Source organism: Triticum urartu, chromosome 4 (assembly GCF_003073215.2).
Source record: "Triticum urartu cultivar G1812 chromosome 4, Tu2.1, whole genome shotgun sequence".
In the NCBI taxonomy this organism is placed as follows: Eukaryota; Viridiplantae; Streptophyta; class Magnoliopsida; order Poales; family Poaceae; genus Triticum; species Triticum urartu.
The window spans coordinates 483,049,489-483,075,333 of NC_053025.1; the positions used below are offsets into that span (position 1 = coordinate 483,049,489).

General features: G+C 45.9%; 2 protein-coding genes across 4 annotated transcripts; one reads left to right on the top strand and one right to left on the bottom strand.

Moving 5' to 3' along the window:
* The first annotated feature begins 17,620 nt into the window (after positions 1 to 17,620).
* On the top strand, positions 17,621 to 21,080 carry LOC125552166 (uncharacterized protein At1g76660-like). Of its 3 annotated transcripts, XM_048715646.1 has the most exons (5): positions 17,621 to 17,686; positions 17,824 to 18,038; positions 19,039 to 20,290; positions 20,517 to 20,774; positions 20,827 to 21,080. In XM_048715646.1, the coding sequence occupies exons 2-4, from the start codon at positions 17,904 to 17,906 to the stop codon at positions 20,741 to 20,743; spliced, it is 1,614 nt and encodes a 537-aa protein (XP_048571603.1). In that variant the 5' UTR covers positions 17,621 to 17,686; positions 17,824 to 17,903; the 3' UTR covers positions 20,744 to 20,774; positions 20,827 to 21,080. The 3 variants fall into 3 exon arrangements, with proteins under 3 accessions (XP_048571603.1, XP_048571602.1, XP_048571604.1); XM_048715645.1 differs by having other exon boundaries at positions 20,517 to 21,080; XM_048715647.1 differs by having other exon boundaries at positions 19,042 to 20,290; positions 20,517 to 21,080.
* Positions 21,081 to 21,207: 127 nt separating this feature from the next.
* On the bottom strand, positions 21,208 to 22,336 carry LOC125552168. Its single transcript, XM_048715648.1, has one exon. It carries the CDS (start codon positions 22,319 to 22,321, stop codon positions 21,530 to 21,532), a length of 792 nt encoding a protein of 263 aa, XP_048571605.1. The 5' UTR covers positions 22,322 to 22,336; the 3' UTR covers positions 21,208 to 21,529.
* Positions 22,337 to 25,845: the final 3,509 nt, after the last annotated feature.

The window sequence follows — 25,845 nt, forward strand, 5'->3', positions numbered from 1 at the left end:
AGATCAGAGCCCGATGCAGCAAGTTGGCGGATGAATAAGTCCTGTGCATTGAAGCATTTTCCATGAAGAATATAGAAGACCAAAGTCTTCATTGCACCCTCAAGCTTGGCATTTCGAGAGTGCCCTTTGATGGGCCAGAGAGTTCGCTTGATGATGTGATAGATGGTTCATGGCAGATACTCAAGGTCTTCAACAAAGAACTCTATTGGATAAGCAGCATCTTGGGGCAATGGCTTCATCATGCTGAGCATCTGACTCATATCAGGTTCCGGCCTCTTAAAGATGCTCTCAATAGCTTCACTATGCAGCTGACAGCCATGCTCGTAGAGATCGCCAGGAGTGGGCAAACCAGTGAGCTCAATGATGTCAAATGCATTGGCTTCGTGATGAACATTTCCGGTCATCCACTCCAGGACCCAAGTCTTCGGATCTCTGCTGTATGTGCGGATGTGAAGTGTGGCATAGAATTGGAGCAGCAGCTCTTTATTCCAATGCTCTTGGTCAGTAACGAACGGCAGCAGTCCAACTTCCTTGAAGCAATTCAAAGCTTCTTCCAGACAGGGCAGACCAGCTATGGCTTCAATGTCAAGGCGCTTGTGTGGGAAGATGCGACCTTGGTTGTAAAGAATGCATGAGTAATAGCTTCGCTGAGGATAGCTCCAGAACCGATCAGATGATATTCTTTCCCTTGAGTAGGGGTTCCTGGAGCTATCGAAGAATGTGTTGTCTGCTCTGAAGCCATTGATATTGAAGGAGTCAGGTGCTGATGCAGGACCTGGGAACCTTGGCAGTCTTGGGATTGGCTTCTGTACCTGAGGCCTGTGCTCAACATGATAGTCGAACTGGGGACCGGCAGCAGACTCAGGAACAGAAGTGACGGGATCAGTGGCTTCGCTGTCTTCTTCTTCCGTTGGGGAGGGCTCCACATTAGCTTCATTGGTGGTTGTGGCAGCCACAAGATTTTCATCCTCCACTTGACGAGCTGGAGGGTCGGTCACAGGCACGTTCTCCTTGAGAACTGCTTCTTGTTGGGACAGGGGAGTGGGAACTTGTGGGACTTCATCTTCCGCGGCTGATGCAGCCGGATTGTCTTCAGCAGAGACTTGAGGCCTTGGACCTTTGCGAAGCCTGCACAACGCGGGCGACGCCTGTGGAGTTGGAGTGGGCTGGGCCTCAAAGTCTTCTTCCTCTTGTGGGCGATCCGCCCATGAAGCATCCTGTGCAATTGGCGTCAGTGGACAACCAATGCTGATGAGTTTGCTGTTCTGAGGAAGGACTGCACCATCTTCTACATTGTCATGTTGACCAATGTCTTCAGCAGTGATGGGATCAGCTGCTGGAAAGTCTTCAGCTTCATGAGCCTCTGTGGAAGCAGGCTCATGGATGGTCAGTTGGCGTTCAGCTTCAGAATAGACCATAGAAATGGGTTCAACTATCAAGGGCTCTGTGGAAGCAGCCCGATCATTCTTGGTCTTCCTCTTCTTCTTGGAGGGGGCAGTTGGAGAGGCTTCAGAATGTTTCCTCTTGCTAGCTTCAGCCTCAACAGTCCTTGTCTTCTTGAGCTCTGAAGCTGTTGACCGGCTTTTTGGCTTCGAGCCAGTCATTTTAGTTGGGAAGACAATAGGAACTGCTTCCTGCCTTGGTGCGTCAGGTTCAGCCGTAGCAGGCTTCTTCTTCTTCTTTGCGGCCATCCTGGGGTCGATGCCAGGACGCCCAAGGGCCTTGCGCTTCTCAGCCTCATTATAGGCTTGCACACATCTGTCAGCCAGAGTCTTCATGCGCTCACGCGAACCCTGAGCTTCTGCACGTTTCTTTACAAAGGCTTCCTTGAGATCATGCATCATACTCTTGAAGTTCTTCAATTCCTGCACGCTGAGTTTGGCCATATGCTTCTTGAACTGAGCCTTTTCATAGTCAATCTTTTGCTTCAGTTCAACAATGCGCTGGGCAATAGCGAGTTCTGAAGCAATGGCACCTTGGAAGGCGACACTGAGGCCAATTGGTATCTGCAGATCTTCAAAGCTGATGTTTGGCGTGTCAAACCACTCGTCAATGAAGTTGTGGATGATGGTCACATCAAAGAGAGGCAGATCATTGAAGATTTCTGCTTCTTCTTTGCTCTTGATGAGTTGCTCAAGAGCGTCATCAGCTAGATCTTCATCACTTGACAGATCAATGTCGTCATTGCGCAGAATGGCAGCAGCAGTTAGCTCTTGTCTGGTGTGAGGCAGAGGCATCTTGACTTTCTGGGGCTTGGAGATGCGAGATAAGTCTTCGGACTGCACACTGTCTTCAGGAGGTGCAGTTGCCAGTGGCTTCGCCCTTGAGATTTTTGGTGAGGGGGCAGGCTTTGAAGCTTTAGGCTTCTTCATCTTCTTTGTCTTCGGCGCTGCAGGAGCTTCTTCTGATTCAGCGTCAGCTGCAGGCTCATTCACTGCAGTCCCTTGAACTAAGATGCGGGTGATGAGGCCTTCAAGGTTGTAGAAAGGACCGATGACATTGGGTTCTGCATCTCGTGTGCCATCTGCCCTTGGTGCTGAGGGACCAGGGTTGAAGTCTAACCCCAAAGTCTTCTTGTTCTGCTTCGCTGAGTTCTGGGCAAACTGGAAGTTGCGCTTGAACAGATTGTCGTCACGACACCATAGTAGTGACGATGGGTGTGCATCAGCTGGCTATGGCCCACGGACCATGCAGGGATAGAAGCCTTGAGCAATGGCTTCATCTCTGGACCTGGGTAGAAGATTCTTATATTGGATGTCTCCCCATGGTCTCTTGATGGCATTTTTCTCAGCATATTCTTGGGTTACAAATCGGTATTTGAACCATTGTTCTGCCCAATATCTTCGAATCCATTGGATTCGGGTCTTGCGCTGATTGTAATCCTCTTCAGGATCTGTCTTGTACAGTTCTGAGAGTTCATCTGGCAGATCTCTGGATGTTTCTCCACGACGCTTTCTGCCACCCTTCCTTGCTGCTTTCTCTGAAGCCATAAACTTTAACTTGAAAGGCTTCAACACGTTCAAGGGCTTCAAAGGTTTTCGCTTGCTGGACCAACAGGAATTGGCTTCGGGAGAATTAATGTGATGCTGTAAGAATTCTGCAAATGAATGCAGACTATGAGAACCAAAGGATTCTCCCACGGACATGTACCTGTGACAGCATTAAGGTGCGAGGGAAGGGGAAGAGGTCATATGCATTCTCAGAAGATTTTGAAGATAAATCAGTTTAGAAGACATTGACCTCATTTTGCGAAGACATTCACTCATAGATAAGGAGTTGGTTTCAGATTTGTACGAATCCACAGATCAGTACAAGTGAGGAATCTAACTACTTTGTGAAGCATAAGTGAATATACTAGGCATGTTATGAGATGCAGTATGAGAAAGATCTAACTTGTGTGAATAGAAACTGCTTGTGGTACAAAGTGACAAATCCATAGGATCAATGGTGCTGTAAAAAGGAAGTTTTATTTACCACACTAAGAACTGCTAGACGAAGTGGAAGATGAGGCCGAGCAGTTCGATCTTCCGTGCCCTAACTTGGCGACGGAGGACACCTACGGTGACGGCGGAGAGGACGATGTCCGCGGTCAGCGTGAAGACGGCGTCGGAGAGGTTGCGGCAGCGAAGCGCTTCGTCGCCGGCGTCGTCGAGGGCTAGCGGTGGCGCTAGGGTTCGTGCGGGAGTGGAAGAAGAGATAATGACCGTTGTGAAGTGTGTATTTATAGGTACATGGGCGGCACTGCGCTATTACACAGGTGCCCCTGGCGATTCGCATCTGAGGAACACGTGGCCATTATGCGGAATTTTGGGGTTTGTTCCACGTCCCACGCACGCCTTGATTGTCGGGTGGTCGTTCCTACTTCATGTGGAGGAATGAGCATTGAAAACGGACTTAATGGTTGTCTCTGTATCTTCTGCTGACAAGGACACAGAGAAGACATTCGACAGTTTCAATAGAATGCATATGATTTGGAGAGATAGAATTTGAGATAGAAAGCATAGAGAGGTTAGGGTCCGATCACATTCACTTAGTTCAAAAGATTCAACAATGAAGACATAGCTATAAGTGAATGCTGTAGAGGACAGAACACTAATATATATATATATAATCAACATAGTGAAGATAATCATGAAGATATGTTGAGATCGAAGCCAAACCAAATGTGAAGACATTGCAAGGTAACGCCATGAGTGAAACACTTCAAAATAGAACATTTGGTGGTGGCGTTATCCACCGTATAGGAAGTATTAGACCCAGACACGACGCACAATTATCGTGGCGCTCCGAAGTCAAATTCCACATTAATGTATTCACACTTAGAATGTATGTCTTCATTGATTGAAGATATACTTTACTTCGTGTGTTGCACATCTAAGTCATCAATATGCATAAGGGTTAGGATGTGTGCCTGATCACAGGACATTTGAGGATTCCAGGATATTTAGCTCACACCGTAACTTGCAAAATCTCTTCTCATCCAAGGGCTTGGTGAAGATATCTGCCAATTGCTCTTCAGTGTTGACGTGTATGATATCAGTATCTTCCTTCACAACATGATCTCTGAGAAAGTGATGACGAATTTCAATGTGCTTTGTCTTCGAGTGCTGAACTGGGTTGTTGGCGATCTTGATGGCGCTTTCGTTATCGCAGTAAAGTGGCACTTGCTTCAGATGAATGCCATAGTCCTTGAGTGTTTGCTTCATCCACAGAAACTGAGTGCAACAAGATCCAGCAGCAATGTATTCAGATTCAGCAGTGGAGAGAGATACACAGTTCTGCTTCTTTGAAGACCAACATACAAGTGATCGTCCCAGAAAGTGACATGTACCTGATGTAGACTTGCGATCAACTTTGTCACCAGCATAATCAGCATCCGAGAATCCAACCAGATCAAACTCTGAGCCCTTTGGATACCATAATCCTAGAGTTGGGGTGTGAGCCAAATATCGAAGAATTTGCTTCACAGCTAAGTGATGCGACTCCTTTGGTGCCGCTTGAAATCGAGCACACATGCAAACACTAAGCATAATATCTGGCCTAGATGCACATAGATAAAGTAAAGAACCAATCATGGAGCGGTATACCTTTTGATCGAACTCTTTACCATTGTCGTCGGGACCCAGATGATGTTTGGCTGGCATTGGTGTTGTGAAGCCTTTGCAGTCTTGTATACCGAACTTCTTCAGGCAATCTTTGAGATACTTCTCTTGAGATATGAAGATGCCGTTGCGTTGTTGTCGTATTTGAAGACCGGGGAAGAACTTCAGCTCTCCCATCATGGACATCTGATATTGCTCTTGCATCATATATCCAAACTCTTCACTGTACTTCTGATTGGTGCAGCCGAACATAATGTCATCCACATATATTTGGCACACAAACAGTTCACCATCATATGTCTTCGTGAAGAGAGTGGGGTCTAGGGAACCAGGTATGAAGCCTTTGCTCTTCAGGAAGTATTTGAGTGTGTCATACCAGGCCCGAGGGGCTTGTTTGAGGCCATACAGTGCCTTGTTGAGCTTGTATACCATGTCAGGATGTTTTGGATCTTCAAAGCCAGGCGGTTGTGCAACATACACTTCTTCTTCAATCTTGCCATTGAGAAAAGCACTCTTCACATCCATTTGATATAGAAGTATGTTGTGATGATTTGCATAGGCCAGCAGTATGCGTATGGCTTCAAGTCTAGCCACAGGAGCAAATGTTTCATCGAAGTCAATGCCTTCCACTTGAGTATATCCTTGAGCAACGAGGCGAGCTTTGTTTCTGACAACTTGACCATGCTCATCTTGCTTGTTGCGGTATATCCATTTGGTGCCTATTATATTGTGCTTCCATGGATCAGGACGCTTAACTAGTTCCCATACATTATTTAGCTCAAACTGTTGAAGCTCTTCTTGCATAGCTTGAATCCATTCAGATTCCATGAAGGCTTCTTCAACTTTCTTGGGTTCTGTTATTGAGACGAATGCGAAGTGCCCACAGAAATTTGCTAGCTGAGTTGCCCTTGAACGAGTGAGTGGACCGGGTGCATTGATGCTATCAATTATTCTTTCAATCTGCACTTCATTGGCAACGCGAGGATGTACAGGGCGAAGACTTTGCTCTTGCTGATCATTGTCATTGTTAGAAGGAATGTCTTCAGGCTGAGCATTGTCTTCATGTTGATTAGGTGCTGAGATGATAAGTTCTTCTTCAGGATGAGCTTCAGAAGGTATAATTTCACCAGTTCCCATTAGCTTGATTGATTCACTGGATGGAACTTCATCTAGCACATTTGGCAGTTGCTCTCTTTGTGAACCATTGGTCTCATTGAACCGCACATCCACTGTTTCAACCACTTTGTAATGAAAGAGATTGAAGACTCTGTAGGAGTGCGAATCCTTTCCATATCCAAGCATGAAACCCTCATGTGCTTTTGGTGCAAACTTTGAGGTGTGATGTGGGTCCTTGATCCAGCACCTTGCGCCAAATACTCTGAAGTAACTGACATTTGACTTCTTGCCAGTAAGGAGCTCATAAGATGTCTTGTTCAGAAGCTTGTGAAGATAAACACGATTGATTGTATGACATGCAGTATCAATGGCTTCAGGCCAGAATTTTCTTGGGGTCTTGTATTCATCTAGCATCGTTCTGGCCATCTCAATGGTTTTCCCAGTCACGACGTTGTAAAACGACGGCCAGTGAATTGTAATACGACTCACTATAGGGCGAATTCATGTGTGATGCCCAAGGTATCAAGATATGTATCAAGGCCAGTGTTCTTGAATTTAGTGCCATTGTCACTTCTGATGTGCTTTATCTTGACGCCATAATTGTTCATAGCTCGATTGGCGAAGCGTCTGAAGACATCCTGCACTTCAGTCTTGTAAAGGATTATGTGCACCCAAGTGTATCTAGAGTAATCATCAACAATAACGAAGCCATAGAGGCATGCAGTAGTAGTAAGAGTTGAGTAATGAGTGGGACCGAAAAGATCCATGTGAAGCAGTTTGAAGGGTCGAGTAGTGGTCATGATTGTCTTCGAAGGATGTTTGGCCCTCGTCATCTTCCCTGCTTCACAGGCACCGCATAAGTGATCTTTCTTGAACTTGATGCCCTCGATGCCTATGACATGCTTCTTCTTTGCCAGGGTGTGGAGGTTCCTCATGCCAGCATGCCCAAGCCTCCGATGCCAGAGCCAGCATTCTGAAGCTTTTGCTAGAAGACATACGGCAAGCTGTGGTCCTGCTGAGAAATCTACTACGTACAGATCATCTTTTCGATACCCTTCAAACACTAGAGACTTGTCAGATTCCATTAGTACAAGGCAACGATATTTTCCAAATATTACGATCATGTTCAAATCGCAAAGCATTGAGACAAACATTAAGTTGAAGCCAAGGGATTCAACAAACATGACTTTGTCCATGTGTTGATCCCTTGAGATTGCAACTCTACCTATACCCAATACCTTACTTTTACCAGTGTGAGCAAATGTGATGTGGCTCTTGTCGGATGGACGTAAGGTTGAGTCCATAAGAAGACTTCTTTTGCCAGTCATGTGATTTGTACACCCACTATCAATAATCCATTCTAAAGATGCTGGTGTCGTACCCTACAGTGCAGTTAGGGGGATAGGCTTCACCAAGAGCATTGTGAAGCAAAAACATTTGACGAACCAATGGGTTATGAAAGCTTAGATCCAGATTAGGACTAATAGGGAGAGTAGCAAGCGATTCAGGAACGAAGTACATAGTAACACCATTCGGGCATTTGATCTTGCGCCCTACAAGATGTTTAAGGTCCCCAGAAATGGCGTCAGACGATTTTGGTTTTCTACTGGAGACCTTTCCCTGCAAAAGAGAGTTAAGCTTTCTTAGCCACCCACATCTTCAAGGGTGGATGAGAAGCAATAAGTCTAAGTGCAGCATCTGAGAATTTTGGCTTTGGAGCCCTAGCAAACAGTCTTGCAGGCGGACAATAGTACTCATAAGAATAAGCAGAATAGTTCTTGGTCTTATGAACATGGCGGTTGATGAACCGCTCTCATATTCATATGCCTGAGTATGGTTTCCCTGCAAAACATTTGCGTTAGTGCGACTCAGGTGAGTCCTCTGTCTGTATGAAGCCTTTGGACCGTATGAAGCCTTTGGTCTGAGGTTTGTCTTCTTCACGTGAGGTGTCATGATGACATTCACAGGAAGATTCTCCAGACACCTTTTCGGAACCCAGATCTTCTTCATAGGCGGTCCATTCCTGTAGTTAGTACCAATGTACCTGGCAAACACTTCACCATTCTGATTCTTAAACAGTATATAGTTTGCATCAAAGGATTCATCAATGATAATGGGGTTAGCACAGGTGAAGCCAGATAGATTGGATGGGTCTGCTGAAGGTTCCTTTGCAGCAACCCACATGGTTTTGGGGTACTGCTCAGGTTTCCAGTAAGAGCCATCAGCATTCATTTTCCTTACGAACCCAACACCCTCTTTCCTCGGGTTTCAGTTCAGAATCTGCTTTTTGAGGACATCACATAGTGTCTGATGCCCTTTAAGACTTTTGTACATCCCTGTTTCAAGCAATATCTTCAACCTAGCATTCTCATTAGCAATAGCAGTGGTATCCTCAGTAGAGGGGTTAGTTACCACATCAACAGTTGAAGATATTGCAACAGTAGTAGCAGTAGAACATTCAGCAACAGAAGTAGCATTATCACGCTCAATGCATTTAAGACATGGTGGTTCAAATCCTTCCTGAGCGGGACTGATCTGTTTGGAGTGAAGTGACTCGTTTTCCTTTTGAAGATCTTCATGAACCGCTCTCAATTTCTCAAGATCTTGCTTCCTTTGAAGATAATCATAGGAAAGCTTTTCATGAGTTGTTGAGAGAGTTTCATGACGATTTTCAAGTTCCTGATACTTAACGTGAAGATTTTTTATGTCTTCAATTAAGGATTCAGATCGAGTCATTTCAGCACCTAACAGATCATCGCTTCTGTCTAACAGTTTTTGAATATGTTCCATAGCTTTCTGCTGTTCAGTTGCAATTTTAGCAAGTGTTTTGTAGCTGGGTTTTGAATCACAATCAGAGTCATCGTCACTAGATGTTTGATAGTGAGTAGTGTGTGTGTTTACCTTGGCACCGCGAGCCATGAAGCAGTAGGTAGAAGCGGAGTAGTCCTTGTCATTTGCATCGGTGTCGGTGACGAGGTCATTGTCTTCAGTATTGAAGATGGACTTGGCAACGTATGCTGTAGCCAGACTTGCGACGCCTGAATCGGACTCCTCCTCAGACTCCACCTCCGCCTCCTCAGAAGCAGACTCCTCCTCCGAGTCCATTTCCTTGCCAACAAACGCACGTGCCTTGCCAGATGAGTTCTTCTTGTGTGATGAAGACTTTGAGGAAGACTTGGACGAAGACTTTGAGTATTTTTTCTTCTTCTTGTCGTCAGAGTCATATTCCTTGCTCTTCTTCTTCTTTTTGTTCTCATTGTCCCACTGTGGACACTCAGAGATGAAGTGGCCAGGTTTCTTGCACTTGTGACATGTTTTCTTCTTGTAGTCGTGAGCAGAAACTTCATCATTCCTTGAGCTTGATCGGGAAGACTTTCTGAAGCCTTTCTTCTTGGTGAATTTTTGGAACTTCTTCACAAGCATAGCAAGTTCTCTTCCAATGTCTTCAGGATCATCAGAACTGCTGTCAGATTCTTCTTCAGATGAGGAGACAGCTCTTGCCTTCAAGGCACGAGTTCGCCCATAGTTTGGACCGTAGATATCTCTTTTCTCAGAAAGCTGAAACTCATGTGTGTTGAGCCTCTCAAGTAAGTCAGATGGATCGAGTGTCTTGAAATCAGGACGTTCTTGAATCATCAGGGCTAGGATGTCAAATGAACTATCAAGTGATCTCAGTAGTGTCTTGACGACTTCATGTTTGGTGATCTCAGTAGCGCCGAGGGCTTGAAGCTCATTTGTGATGTCAGTGAGTCGGTCAAAAGTGTGCTGGATATTCTCATTGTCATTTCGCTTGAAGCGGTTGAAGAGGTTGCGAAGGACACTGATTCTCTGATCTCTCTGGGTTGAGATGCCTTCATTGACCTTGGAGATCCAGTCCCAGACCAGCTTAGATGTCTTCAAAGCACTCACACGGCCATACCGTCCTTTGGTCAGGTGACCACAGATGATATTCTCGGCAGTAGAGTCCAGTTGAACAAATTTCTTGACGTCAGCAGCAGTGACACCTTCTCTAGCCTTGGGAATGCCGTTTTCGACGACATACCATAGGTCGACATCAATGGCTTCAAGATGCATGCGCATCTTATTCTTTCAGTAGGGATATTCAGTTCCATCGAAGACGGGGCATGCAGCGGAGACTTTAATTATCCCTGCAGTCGACATAGCTAAAACTCCAGGTGGTTAAACCGAATCACACAGAACAAGGGAGCACCTTGCTCTGATACCAATTGAAAGTGCGTTATATCGACTAGAGGGGGGTGAATAGGCGATTTTTATGAAAGTCTTCAAAACGTGGAAGTTATGAAGACAAACGATTGAAATAAACCTATTACCATGCAGCGGAAGATAGACTACACTAGGCAATCCATAGTCAAGTGTTCAATGAAGTGAAAGCACAATGACTTAATAGCAGCAATGTAGTAAGGATCAGGTAGGAAGATATTATGAAGCCATACAGAGCATGCAGTCACTCAGTGAAGACAAAAGATAGTGCAAACATACAATGACTTCACAAGGAGCAACAGTAAGTAAAGGGAAGGGAAGATGAAACCAGTGACTCGTTGAAGACAATAATTTGTTGGACCAGTTCCAATTACTGTGACAACTGTACGTCTGGTTAGGGCGGCTAGGTATTTAAACCTTAGGACACACAGTCCCGGACACCCAGTCCTGAACACGCAGCTCAGGACACCCAGTCCTCACCGTATTCCCCTTGAGCTAAGGTTACACAGACCTCGCCCAATCACTCTGGTAAGTCTTCAAGGTAGACTCCCAAACCTTCACAGACTTCGTTCACCGGCAATCCACAATGTCTCTTGGATGCTCAGAATGCGACGCCTAACCGGATGGAGGATGCACAATCCTCAAGTGTAATAAGTCTTCAGATCACACAGACAAGAAGACTTAAGTGATGCCCAATTTTCTCTGGCTCTGGGTGGTTAGGGCTTTATCCTCGCAAGGAATTCTCTCTCAAAGGCTTCGAGGTAGGTTGCTCTCAAGCGACAAAAGCCGTACTCTCAATCTGAGCAGCCAACCGTTTATGGTTGTGGGGGGTGGGCTATTTATAGCCACTTGGCAACCGGACCTGATTTGTCCGAAATGACCCTGGGTCACTAAGGAACTGACACGTGTTCCAACGGTCAGATTTCAAACTCACACGGCAACTTTACTTGGGCTACAAGCAAAGCTGACTTATCCGACTCTGGACAAGATTCGCTCTCATAGTCTTCACTCGAAGACATAGGTTTTTGGTTAGGCATCACTTCAGTCAGTCTGACTGGTTCGCTTGGACCCCACTTAACAGTACGGTGGTTCCTATGACTCAACACAAAAGAAAAAGAACTACGAAAGATCTAAGTCTTCGAGCTCCATAGGCTTCATGTGGTGTCTTCTCTTGTCATAGTCTTCAATGTGAATATCTTCATATACCACCTTTGACTTCAATGTCTTCATACATTTTTAGGGGTCATCTCTGGTAGGAAAACCGAATCAATGAGAGACTTCTACCTGTGTTATCCTGCAATTCTCACAAACACATTAGTCCCTCAACTAGGTTTGTCGTCAATACTCCAAAACCAACTAGGGGTGGCACTAGATGCACTTACAAACACACACCAAACATTGTTAGCCGTGTGCGGTGTCCCTCTCCATAGTTTAAGCCTCCGGTCATATTCACGTAGTGCTTAGGCGAAGCCCTACGCGGATAACTTCACCATCACTATCACCACACCGTCGTGTTGACTAAACTCTCCCTCGACACTTTTTTGGATCAAGAGCTTGAGAGACATCATCGAGATGAACGTGTGCAGAACTCGGAGGTGTCGTACGTTCGGTACTTGATCGGTCGGAACGAGAAGAAGTTCGACTACATCAACCGCGTTGTTAAACGCTTTCGCTTTCGGTCTATGAGGGTACGTGGACACACTCTCCCCCTCTGGTTGCTATGCATCTCCAAGATAAATCTTGCGTGAGCATAGGATTTTTTTGAAATTGCATGCTACGTTCCCCAACAGCACCATCGGGCTGAGATGTAGGGCAATACCGAGGTCGACAATAAGGTCTATGTGGTGAACTGTTGGGGAACGTAGTAATTTCAAAAATTTCCCTACGCACACGCAGGATCATGGTGATGCATAGCAACGAGAGGGAAGAGTGTTGTCCACGTACCCTCATAGATCGAAATCGGAAGCATTAGCACAATGCGGTTGATGTAGTCGTACGTCTTCATGATCCGACCGATCCAAGTATCGAACATATGGCACCTCTGAGTTCAGCACACGTTCAGCTCGATGACGTCCCGCGAACTCCGATCTAGCAGAGCTTCACGGGAGAGTTCCGTCAGCACAACGGCGTGATGACGGTGATGATGTTGCTATCGACGCAGGGCTTCGCCTAAGCACCACTACGATATGACCGAGGTTGAATATGGTAGATGGGGGGCACCGCACACGACTGGGAGAGATCAACAGATCAACTTGTTGTTGGGTTTCGTAGTAATTTCAAAAATTTCCCTATGCACACGCAAGATCATGGTGATGCATAGCAACAAGAGGGGGAGAGTGTGATCTACATACCCTTGTAGATCGACAACGGAAGTGTTAACTTGGTTGATGTAGTCGTACGTCTCCACGGCCCGACCGATCAAGCACCGAAACTACGGCACCTCCGAGTTCTAGCACACGTTCAGCTCGATGACGATCCCCGGACTCCGATCCAGCAAAGTGTCAGGGAAGAGTTCCGTCAGCACGACGGCGTGGTGACGATCTTGATGTACTACCGTCTCAGGGCTTCGCCTAAGCACTGCTACAATATTATCGAGGACTATGGTGGAAGGGGGCACCGCACACGGCTAAGAATATGATCACGTGGATCAACTTGTGTCTCTAGGGGTGCCCCTTGCCTCCGTATATAAAGGCTCAAAGGGGAGGGGGGGCGGCCGGCCAAGAGGAGGTGCGCCAGGAGGAGTCCTACTCCCTCCGGGAGTAGGACTCCCCCTTTCCTAGTTGGAATAGGATTCGCGGAGGGGGAAAAGAGGAGAGAGAGAGAGGAGGAAGGGGGGCCGGCCCCCTCTCCTTGTCCTATTCGGACCAAGGGGGGAGGGGCGCGCGGCCCATCTCTGGCCACCTCTCCTCTCTTCCACTAAGGCCCACTAAGGCCCATATACTTCCCGGGGGGTTCCGGTAACCTCCCGGTACTCCGGTAAAATCCCGATTTCACCCGGAACACTTCCGATATCCAAACATAGGCTTCCAATATATCAATCTTTATGTCTCGACCATTTCGAGACTCCTCGTCATGTCCGTGATCACATCCGGGACTCCGAACAACCTTCGGTACATCAAAATGCATAAACTCATAATATAACTGTCATCGTAACCTTAAGCGTGCGGACCCTACGGGTTCGAGAACAATGTAGACATGACCGAGACACGTCTCCGGTCAATAACCAATAGCGGAACCTGGATGCTCATATTGGCTCCTACATATTCTACGAAGATCTTTTATCGGTCAGACCGCATAACAACATACGTTGTTCCCTTTGTCATCGGTATGTTACTTGCCCGAGATTCGATCGTCGGTATCCAATACCTAGTTCAATCTCGTTACCGGCAAGTCTCTTTACTCGTTTCGTAATACATCATCCCGCAACTAACTCATTAGTTGCAATGCTTGCAAGGCTTATGTGATGTGCATTACCGAGAGGGCCCAGAGATACCTCTCCGACAATCGGAGTGACAAATCCTAATCTCGAAATACGCCAACCCAACATGTACCTTTGGAGACACCTGTAGAGCACCTTTATAATCACCCAGTTACGTTGTGACGTTTGGTAGCACACAAAGTGTTCCTCCGGCAAACGGGAGTTGCATAATCTCATAGTCATAGGAACATGTATAAGTCATGAAGAAAGCAATAGCAACATACTAAACGATCGGGTGCTAAGCTAATGGAATGGGTCATGTCAATCAGATCATTCAACTAATGATGTGATCCCGTTAATCAAATGACAACTCTTTGTCCATGGTTAGGAAACATAACCATCTTTGATTAATGAGCTAGTCAAGTAGAGGCATACTAGTGACACTCTGTTTGTCTATGTATTCACACATGTATTATGTTTCCGGTTAATACAATTCTAGCATGAATAATAAACATTTATCATGATATAAGGAAATAAATAATAACTTTATTATTGCCTCTAGGGCATATTTCCTCCACTTGTATGTTCTAGGGTGGCCCTGCCCCCGTATATAAAGGAGCAAGGGGGAGGTCGGCCGGCCCCTGTAGGGCGCGCCAGGAGGAAGAGTCCTCCTCCTAGTAGGAGTAGGACTCCCCGGAGGAAAGGAAGGAGGAGGAGAAGGAAGGAGAGGGAGGAAAAAGAGGAAAGGGGGCCCGGCCCCCTAGTCCAATTAGGTTTGGGCTAGGGGGGCCGCGCGGCCTGCCTCCTCTCTTCCACCACTTGGCCCATGAGGCCCATTACTTCTTCCTCGTATTCCCGTAACTCCCCGGTACCCCCGAAAATACCCGAATCACTCGGAACCTTTCCGATGTCCGAATATAGTCGTCCAATATATCGATCTTTACGTCTCGACCATTTCGAGACTCCTCGTCATGTCCCTGATCTCATCCGGGACTCCGAACTACCTTCGGTACATCAAATCACATAAACTCATAATATCGATCATCACAGAACTTTAAGCGTGCGGACCCTACGGGTTTGAGAACAATGTAGACATGACCGAGACACGTCTCCGGTCAATAACCAATAGCGGAACCTGGATGCTCATATTAGCTCCTACATATTCTACGAAGATCTTTATCGGTCAAACCGCATAACAACATACGTTGTTCCCTTTGTCATCGGTATGTTACTTGTCCGAGGTTCGATCGTTGGTATCTCAATACCTAGTTCAATCTCATTACTGGCAAGTCTCTTTACTTGTTCCGTAATACATCATCCTGTAACTAACTCATTAGTTACAATGCTTGCAAGGCTTATAGTGATGTGTATTGCCGAATGGGCCCAGAGATACCTCTCCGACAATCGGAGTGACAAATCCTAATCTCGAAATACGCCAACTCAACAAGTACCTTCGGAGACACCTGTAGAGCACCTTTATAATCACCCAGTTATGTTGTGACGTTTGGTAGCACACAAAGTGTTCGTCCGGTAATCGGGAGTTGCATAATCTCATAGTCATAGGAACATGTATAAGTCATGAAGAAAGCAATAGCAGTAAACTAAACGATCAAGTGCTGAGCTAACGGAATGTGTCAAGTCAATCACATCATTCTCCTAATGATGTGATCCCGTTAATCAAATAACAACTTATGTCTATGGCTAGGAAACTTAACCATCTTTGATTCACGAGCTAGTCAAGTAGAGGCATACTAGTGACATTCTGTTTGTCTATGTATTCACACATGTATCAAGTTTCCGGTTAATATAATTTAGCATGAATAATAAACATTTATCATGTCATAAGGAAATAAATAATAGCTTTATTATTGCCTCTAAGGCATATTTCCTTCACGAACGCCATCAAGGCGATTCATAGCCCCTCATAGATAACATAACATCTTCAAGTCGAAGGAGTTAGAGCGCAAGAAATTGTAAGAGTCGGGGAGGAACAAAGGAAGAATTCCAATATCGATGATATGTTTGTTCAGTTGGAGGCTGAGCTCTCTGAGGAGGAGGAGGAGCAGGTCTACCGCCAATGACCACAAGACTGGACCCACCAGCGTTGGGGTGATGGACATCTCCTTTGACGTGGACTTCGATGACTACTACAACTGTCCATAGAGCTAGGCCTATCTCAATGTAGCATTAGGTATATATGAATTATGATCATAGTATTGTTTAGGTTTATGTCATTTCATGTTTAGTGTGCAACTTTTCGTAATAGAGTTCAAAATATGTAATGAATTTATATGCTTTACCGGTAAAGCAGATTCTTTTCGGAAATGCTAAAAATACGACGTCAAATTTTTAGACATGGCAAATCAAAAGTTTTTCATGGTAATTTATATTAGCGCAAGTATGCCAAATTTAATTTGCAAGCACGGTAATTTTCTGGCAAAACAAATTAAATTGAGACGGATTTGTCATGCTTGTCAATGAAACTTATCATACTCAACGAACATAATTTATCATGAAAAATGTTCATTTTGCCATGCCTAAAAATTTAACGTTTGGATCCAAAAAGAAGTTATGACCAAAAAACTTGTCTCTTCACATGTAAAATCAATTTTGGACAATCAAATTATAAAGCTACGGTTAAAGATGCTCTAGGCACCTGAAAATATAACTTGTTTCTTCCCCACAAAGAAAGAAAAGCCCCAAGGTGTTATGGTTTCCTCACCTCCTGCCGATGCCGCCGCCGATCTGCCTGATCTCCTGTGGCCTCAGGGCCATGGAGGCGCGGTGGATCCCAACCCTTGCCGGCGGGAAGGCTCATGCTTCATTTTAGGTGTTTTTAGTCTGTTTAGGGTTTATGTCATTCTTGAGCGCGATGCGGTGAAGATCCCCTGAAGATGAAATAATGTTTTCCCGTATTTGTCTTCGGTGTATCTATGTAGATCCGATCTTCGTTCGTCTTCGCTCAAGTGTCTATAGGTTGGATCTTTCCGATCCATGCTTTTCTTTATCAGCTGTTGTTGTTCTCCTACGCTGGTCCTTTTGGGGCCTTGGTAATGTAACTTATGAAGGTGGCGCACCTTCGGCTCGCTCCAATGCTTATAGTCGTCGCTACTCGTTAGATGGTCTACGGACATTGATGTAATTTCTTTAGGAGAAGTAACTTTTTGTGTTCTTTAAACTGCCATGATGTTTGATAAATATACGTAGATCAAAAGTTCACCCCAAAAATATTATGGGTCGAAAGTTTCAAAAAAGAAAAAACTCTAAGCACCCAGGGACCCTTGGTCCAAATCATCGAACCGGAAGCAGTTTCATTTAGTAGAGTATAGAAAGGAAAAGGGAAGAGAGAAGTCGGCTCTCACTCTCAGCCAGCCCGTGCGCATCCTCTCCCGCGAACTCACCCAGCGCCCGACGAGGGCGGACAACGCCGCCCCTCCCGCCGACGACCGCAGACGGCCAGACGTCAGCCGCCCTCCGCCGCGCCTCCCCACCGACCTCTCCCATTCGGCACTTCCCTGACCTCTGTCGCTCCACTCTGCCGGGACTTCACCCGGCTGCGGCCGCCGCCACGCCCCCCTTCTTCCGCCGACGCCCGGCCCTGCCCCGAGCTCCGCCCCTCCGTCAGGCCTGTCGTCGTCTGCGGTCCTCCCCCCTGCCTCACCACTCCGCGAGCCCCACAGCGACTTGCCCTCTCAATCCATCCCGTAACTTCCCTCCCCCTCTCCTGAACCCATCTTATGCTCGGGTCTACTCGAGCTCCAATCCGACCCCAATGTTCGCGTCGCTGCTGTCCCCACCTCGTCCGCAACCTTGGACCTTGCTTTTTAAGGTATGAGCTTCTAATCATCCAGAAACTAATAAACCTCAAACTAACCTCGACAAATTTTGGGCGTGCCGGTTCCCTTCCTGCACACCATGTAGATCCGCACCTGATTTGGATCCTGACTGCTCTTGGTTTCTTTTCAGGTAGGATCCAGGGATCCAAAAGCGAGGTCTCCCCGAGCTACGGAGAATGTGATTGGAAGCAACCACGGTTTCATTCAGAAATGGCCACACCAGGGAGCAGTGCTGGGGCTGGCAGCAGCAGCACCAGGCCGGTGAATGGCGCAGTTGCCGTCAATTCTGCTGCGACGGCGGTCGGTTCGGCCGATGCCAGATTCCGCTCCCAACAACCACATCAGGTTAGGGTATACTCGTGCGCTCAATTACTTAAGCTTAGCTAGTCGTTTGTGCTTTTCGCTTTAGATGAACACATCCATCACTGCATAAGAAGTACGAACTGTACCGGACACTTGCAAGGGCATCTTTACCCTAATAATTATGCTTTAGTACTGGCTGCTTGCTTCATGCAGATTTGCATAATGAGCTGAATTGACTATTCATCTTGGTGTTGGTCCATGCTAATTTGCATGCATTTTGCACTAGTTTGGTAATTTGCAAAACCACATACCTTGTCATGCTACAGCATCACCTGGAGTATGTTGCTCTTTCATTCCTTTCATAGATGTTGTATATATCAGTATATAGGTATAGCTGGTCGTTTTTTCTTTATATCTACATTTTACTTAGGGTTGAGGTTAGGGAAAAGTAGCTTTTCACTTTGGAAAGCACTTACTGTATGCTAGAAGCACAAACTCATTTGGTGTTTTTCATGTTAGGATATTTTTCCTTCTGAAGATTTTTCAGACTTCGTGTGGAATACACGATGTGATCAGTTAGGATCTCTTTCCTTCTGAAGATTTTTCAGACTCTTGTGAAATACATGCTGTGATCAGTTAGGATCTTTTTCCTTCTGAAGATTTTTCACTTTTTCAGACTCGTGAGATACGAGCTGTGATGACTGATAACACAATTTATATGTTCTATGTGCGACAGCATTTTGTGCTTGTGAATTTCTGGCTAATTTACTTGCACGGTTATTTATGATGCAAAGTGTTTTTTCTTTATGTACAGAGCTTAATAGTCATCTGCAGTTTCCTCATTGACCTAACTAGTACATTGTGTTGTCAATTCTAAACTTGGCCTTCCTTCAGCTGTGGAGTCAATATTGTGTATCTTTTACCAATAATTAGCAGGATGATTTTTATCTCTGCTTCCAGGAACAACCAAATTCATTTACTTGCTCCCTAAAAAAATCATTTACTTGCACTAATACAATGCATGTTTCTATGTTCTTAACAGCAGAGTAGATGGGCTGGCTGTTTTTCTGGCTTGTCATGTTTTGGATCGCAGAAGGGTGGAAAGCGTATAGTTCCTGCAGCACGTATGCTTGATGGGAATGCGTCAACTAACCGTGGAAATGCTCTTCAATCTGGTAGAAATTCCAACCAAAATGGAGCTATGAATTTATCTCTGCTTGCACCACCATCATCGCCTGCATCCTTCTCGAACTCTGCTCTTCCTTCGACTGCTCAGTCACCTAACCGCTTCCTGTCAATATCTGCAAACTCTCCTGGTGGCCCAACGTCTAATATGTTCGCTGTTGGGCCATATGCCAATGAACCTCAACTTGTCTCACCTCCAACAGCCTTTTCAACTTTCACAACTGAGCCCTCTACAGCACCACTGACCCCTCCTCCTGAACTAGCTCATGCGACCACTCCGTCCTCTCCAGATGTTCCATATGCTCGGTTTCTTTCATCATATACGGGTCCTAAAACTGCTGGCAAGGAGCATAACATGCATTACGTGTCAACAACATACTCTGGTGGTTTAGGACTCCAGGGATCTTATCCACTTTACCCAGGGAGCCCTTCTAGCAGCCTCATATCTCCTGCCTCAGTAACTCCAAGGACCGGTCTATCCTCACCAATCCCTGAGCAAGATGTTCCTACTGCACACTGGAAGACATCTAGGTCTGTCTGTGACACACCATATTCCATTGCATCGCCCATTCCTGAGCAAGAGGTCCCTACTGCACAGTGGAAGACGTCCAGATCTGCTTGTGACACACCGTATTCCAATACATCGCCATCAAATATTTTTGGACTTGATTCAGCTGCCCCTAGAAACTGTCTGCTAGATACCAATTTTTTCCGTCCAGCGGCATCTGCTCAGTTCTACCTGGATCAGGCTCAACAGTCATTTCCGTATAATGGTGGAAGGCTTAGTGTCTCAAGGGATAAGCAAGATGCTGATGAGGTTGAAGCATACAGAGCATCATTTGGATTCAGTGCGGATGAGATTGTTACAACTCAACATTATGTAGAAATACCAGACGCGCTGGATGATGGGTTCAGCATATCCCCATTTGGAAACAATGCCCCTGCTACTGAGGTGTCCCCATTTAACGATGTGCCTAATGAGTTTCAGAAAGTTGATAAAATGGATAAATCACTCTTCAATGCAAACATGATCACAAGCCCAAAGAAGTCGCCAGACCAGATTTCTGGTGGCAGTCCACAGAAAGTACTGCATTTGGATATATTCAAAGGTAAACAAATTCCCGACTTTTCACCCCAGCCATTCTGTTATATCTTGATTTACCAGAATAATCATTTAGATCTCCATGAACTGCTGCGCAGACCAATTGTTCAGTAATTTTTATACTATACTAACATTCTGTAACCTGAACACAAATGTCTTTCATCAACATCAAGCTACACCCAGATTTTGATTTGCACAATGCCCTAATGATGTCCTTAATTGACTTCTCTCAGGAACGAAAGCGGGGCATCTGTCTGAGGATGACGCAACCACGAAAGACTGCCATCCTTTCAGGATGGCGAGGGATGAAATATCTCTAAAACCCATTGAGGTCAGGAAGAGATCTCCGCCTGGCCAGGCATGCTCGGACGCTGAAATTGAGTACAGAAGGGCGAGGAGTTTGAGAGAAGCCAACGGTGTTCTGTCATGGCGCAGTACACTGTCAAGACAGCTGCAGTAATGGTGCTCTGGTATGCAGGACAAGTTTGATACTCCCTTTGTATAGTGATCTAAACGCTCTTATATTTCTTTACGGAGGGAGTAGTTCCCTTAGCCTAGTATGCATCAAGTCGAGCCGAGCCGTAACCGAAGAGTAGCCTGTACTTCGGGGTAAAAAACGAATGGCATCTACTACTATATATATCTGGGGATTTACACAGCCAGATTGCTGTGGGTATGTGATGAACAGCTTGTATTCTACTACTTCCTATTTAAGATCACCATGTTCCTCTTTTGTATAAACTCTCTAATCGTTAGGCGGAGCAATGAAATGAAAGGCTGTGCATGATTACTTTGAATTCTGATGCTAGAAGTCTCATGTTTCTCCCCTGAAATATCTAGAAGTCTGACATTGCAACGACTGGTTAGGCAGTGCGAATTCTGCGTGGTTGGCCTGCCTGTCGACGTTCCTTCTGCAGCCACCGATTCATCGAAAGCCTACAACGAGGGACATTGGGGTTCTGCCATTTGCTTTATTGGATCATTGTTTTACAATTGAGAATGACCAGTTAATTTAGTCCAGTGACCCAGAGAACCACAACCACGTCTATACATGACCAAGCTAGAATGGAGTAAAACTAGTTGTGCAAGCAAGATCACGACTTCACGAGGAGGGCACGCATGAGGCAGGCACACACGAGAGCACGCACGCACGGAGTGTCCATGCACGTGCTGGCTTTGGCAGTCACCGCGAAGCCTTGCGCACGCCGACGGCCGGTCGCCTGGTTCAAGTGGTCCTGGATCCTCGCTACTGCGCCTGCGCCTGCGGGTTGTGCAGCTCCAACGCGCACTGCGACTTGAAGAGCGGCGTCAGGGACGCCGGCTCCGGGACCGGCGACGGCATCGCCGGGTGCCGCCACCCCCCGCCCCCGTTGGAAGCGGGCGTAGGCGTCGGCGTCGTCATAGCCGGGTGCCGCCACCCGCCGCTGGGCGCGAGCGCCGGCGTCGTGGCCGTCTCGTCTGCCCCGTTGCTGACGCCGTGCGCGCCGCGCCGGATCGGGCTCAGGATGCCGTCAGCGTCCCCGCCGCTCCTGGTCTCGGCCTGCGCAGCGTCCCTCCTGCTCCCGCCCTGGTCCGGCTCCCACGCCGGCGCCGGGGACGCGACGAGCGGCGACAGGAGCGGTATGGGCGTCCTCCCGTCGCCCCACGCGGCGGGGGAAGGATGGGCCGCGCCCGGGCCGGCCTGCTCGAGCTGCAGCGACGCGGGCGCCTTCCTCTGGAGCCTGCTCGGCGGGCGGTCCTTGCAGCCTAGCACCTCGCCGGTGCCGGGCGACAGCTTCATCTCCATGGATCGGCGCGCGCGCGCGTACGTGGGTGGACTCGGCTGACCCGCGATCGCGCTCTTCTTCTTCTTCTTCTTCTTCTCTCTCTCTCTGCAATCTCGTGATGCGCGCATGCGGGGCGCGTGGAGGGTTATAAAAGTGCGGCGCGTGACGAGGGGGCGGCCGGGTTTGGAGGACGCGCGCGCGTGGACGGTGGGGAGGGATCGCTGCGTTTCGGTGGTTCCTTTTCCTTTCCTTCCTTTTAACCGCAACTGCATCCGATTCTCAGCCGAAGATGTGTGCGGTGCAACGGGTGGCACGGTTTCGGGCTTCTCCAGTCCGTTGTGGATGAGGTGTTTCAGCCGTCGGATCGTCTTGAAACGTTGGAAATATCAGTAATCTGTTTTTTCTATACCCCTATATAGTGTGGGAATAACTTTTGCTATCAGCCGTTGGATGTGCTCAATCGGACGACTGTGAATTGGCAAATCCAGGAGCTGCTGGCCGTCAGATCAAGTCATGTGCTGCACAAGATCCTTCCACGTGGACATGAGTGAAAAGTTGAATTCGCCCCGCGCGCGCTTTATAGGGACTCCAAGGCGCGCAACTGTAATCTGGAACCAACTGGAAGCTCCACCGACAAAATTACCTCGACTGTTCCGCCGCGTGACTGCTCATACCACCACCAAGCTCATCCCCTTTGTCGATCCGCGTTTCCTAAACCGAATCAAACCACCCCATCAATCGCACATTCGTCACACCTTAATCCCCACCCTTCCAATCGCTTCTCCTTCTCCCTCTCCCTCTCCCTCACCAATCCGATCCTTGGATCCGGTCAGCAGATCGCGCTACGCTCCTCCCTCTACCTCGCCACTCCAGCCGGGGCATCAATTCGCGCTAACCTCCTGTCATCATTGAGCTGCTCTAGGCGTTTATTCTCGAACACAAATCCGGTGTGCTGGGTGTCTTCTCGCCCACTACAATATCCCGTGGATATAGGAGGGATCGTTGGAGAGCTGCACGGGTGCTACTGGAATTTGGACCACGCACTGCCGTACTGGCCATATATCATTCAATTTCACCAAGTTGAGGAACAGGTATCGTATAATAATTCTGGTATTATAGCCAGTTTTTCTTGACTTATTGATTTGTGTCTTCCGATCCTACTTAAATCAAATAATGTTTCGCATTATAATTTTTGACCACCAACTGTTTGTGTTTATGTGCACAAAGCCTTTTGTTTTTCTACATTGATGATTTGTACAATCGAGTCAAGGGGATATCAAATAATGCAAATATCCTAAATTTCGACCTTCAAGTGTTTGTGTTTATGTCTATAAGCTTTTCGGTTTTTTAAGTCCGATCTTATATGTTGCCATACAAGATAAAACTATGAGAATCTCACATTGAACAATTTTTTGATGGTATACTTTGTTATGCAGCGACTCGATTTAATTTATGTAAGATCAGAACTCATATGTGAGGGCAGGCAAGGAAAACTTAAACAATCAATTACCAAGGTCGCTTGGATTACAAGCACATGATCCATTTAGAGATATCACTAACGTGGCTGATTGCCGACAATCATTGGAAGATAAATCTGGTATGGAGTTTGTCTCATATGATACTTTTTTTTTTCTGAAAGTATGTACACATGAACAATTATAACTTAGTAAATTAGTGTTCACAGGTTGCGTCCAAGCATCCTCTTCAGCACAAGGTTTTGTTCAGTCTGTGGGCGATTCTGTTGCTAGAACTCAGCATTCGGTAAATCCATTTGCTGTATATAGTGATCATAATACTTCCTCAATTGAGTGTAGAGGTGCTGGGCCAACAAATGCTCTTGAGAAAAAGCATTATAATAATCGGGAAAGATACTTGCGTATGACTCCAGAACAGCGTAATGTCTATCTGCAAAGAAATCGCGAGTACAAACGGAGTAGGAGGCAAAATCATGATACATATAGCGATGGTATGCAATCTGCAGTTAGCCATACCAGTAGAAGTAGCAATGGTGGAACAAACTCATCAACTCAAACAAGTAAAAAAACAAAAGGTATTTTTTTAATTTAATTGGTATTATTTCTTTATTGATAATATCATTGTAAATGGTGTAATCCGGTGTTTCCTGGGTACAGTTTAACGAGTTAATAAATGATAATTATGTCCAAGAAAACTTTCAAAACATGTATGCTTCAATATTTAATCCTTCTCTCACCATGCAACTTTTTTTACATCAATACAGTGGCCGCAACTGGAGATCCAAGCATGCCTCCATCTGATAAAATTATCTTTCAAGAAAGTTTAGTCAACCCAGTTATTGGAAGGCAGATCATGTTAAATCCATCTGTCTTATCGACATCACATTGCACTTCTGAAACTACTGTTTTGCAAAAGCAGATACCGACAACATACTTGATTAATAGTGGTGAGGACAATATAAGAAGATCGTCTGATGGTGCGAGTTGTAGCACTGCTACACAATCTTCTATGTATAGAAAAAGGAGATGTGGTCATGTGTCGACAATTGTTGGTAAAGATAAGCAGGCAGCAACATACTTGGACATGGGAAATGATTATAAGAGAAGAAGACTGTCTAATGGGGGTTATAGCAGTGCTTCACAATTTTCGTGTGGTACTGCATGTTGTATCACTGCACAAAAGGAAAATGGATATACATGTGACTTGCTTGACCAATATGTTCCTGTGCAAATGCAACACCATGTCACCAGAGAACAAGAAGACCATGACAACACCATTTACATGCCAAGGGATAATTTTCCTGCTGTACAGGGTAAGTAACTTCTAAGCTATGGAACAACAATTTTGGTTTCTGTATCTATCTTTGATATATTGTATATTTCTGATTCTGTTTTTATATAAACTAACACGTCTAATTTCCGTGAAATGATATTATAGATGAAACTAGGCAAGATGAAGATATGGCTGAAAACAGTGATGAAGATGAAGAAGGAAATGTATTCCTTGGACAAGGTAAAAAAATAAGTATGTGTATATTATTTGATAAAAACAATATAATATATTTATCATCACTGTATTAATATTTTATTTTTAAAACAATGGCAGGTTTTGAATATCTTTCATATCGAGAACTAAACCGTGATATTTGTGGAACACAAGTTGACCTGTACGACCGTATATATCAAAATTTACCCGCTGGTCATCATGTTCTGAAGCCAATGCCTAATTGCATTCATTGCAATGCTAAAAGGTTCCAGTTTGAGAAACCAACATTTTGTTGCATGGGCGGAAGGGTCAAGATAGTAATACCCCATGTTCCTGCTGAAATGCGTCGACTGTACACGAGCCAAGATCCAGAAGCAAAGTACTTCCAAGATAACATACGGTACTTCAATTCTCACTTCTCTTTTACCTCACTTGGTGTTATTTTGGACCAACGATATTGCAATAAAAGGTCTGGTGTATACACTTTCCGTGCACAAGGACAAATTTATCACCGAATCGACCAATTGGTTCCAATGGAAGATGGGCCCAAGCATTTACAGTTATACTTTTATGACACAGATGCAGATTTGTAGCATAGGTTTTGTCACTCGCCTAATCTTGATAGGGCTCTTATTAAAAAATGGGTGCGTATACTTTCATCAAATCCATACGCCCAAACATTTCGAAGCCTTGGTTCAGTGTCAAGTCTTGATGAGTACAAAATTGAGCTGAACACAAGCATTTCTTTAGATCAGCGGGTATATAATGCACCTACCGCGTCACAAGTAGCAGCAATCTGGGTAGAGGGAAATGACCCCCAATGCCATTTTGACAG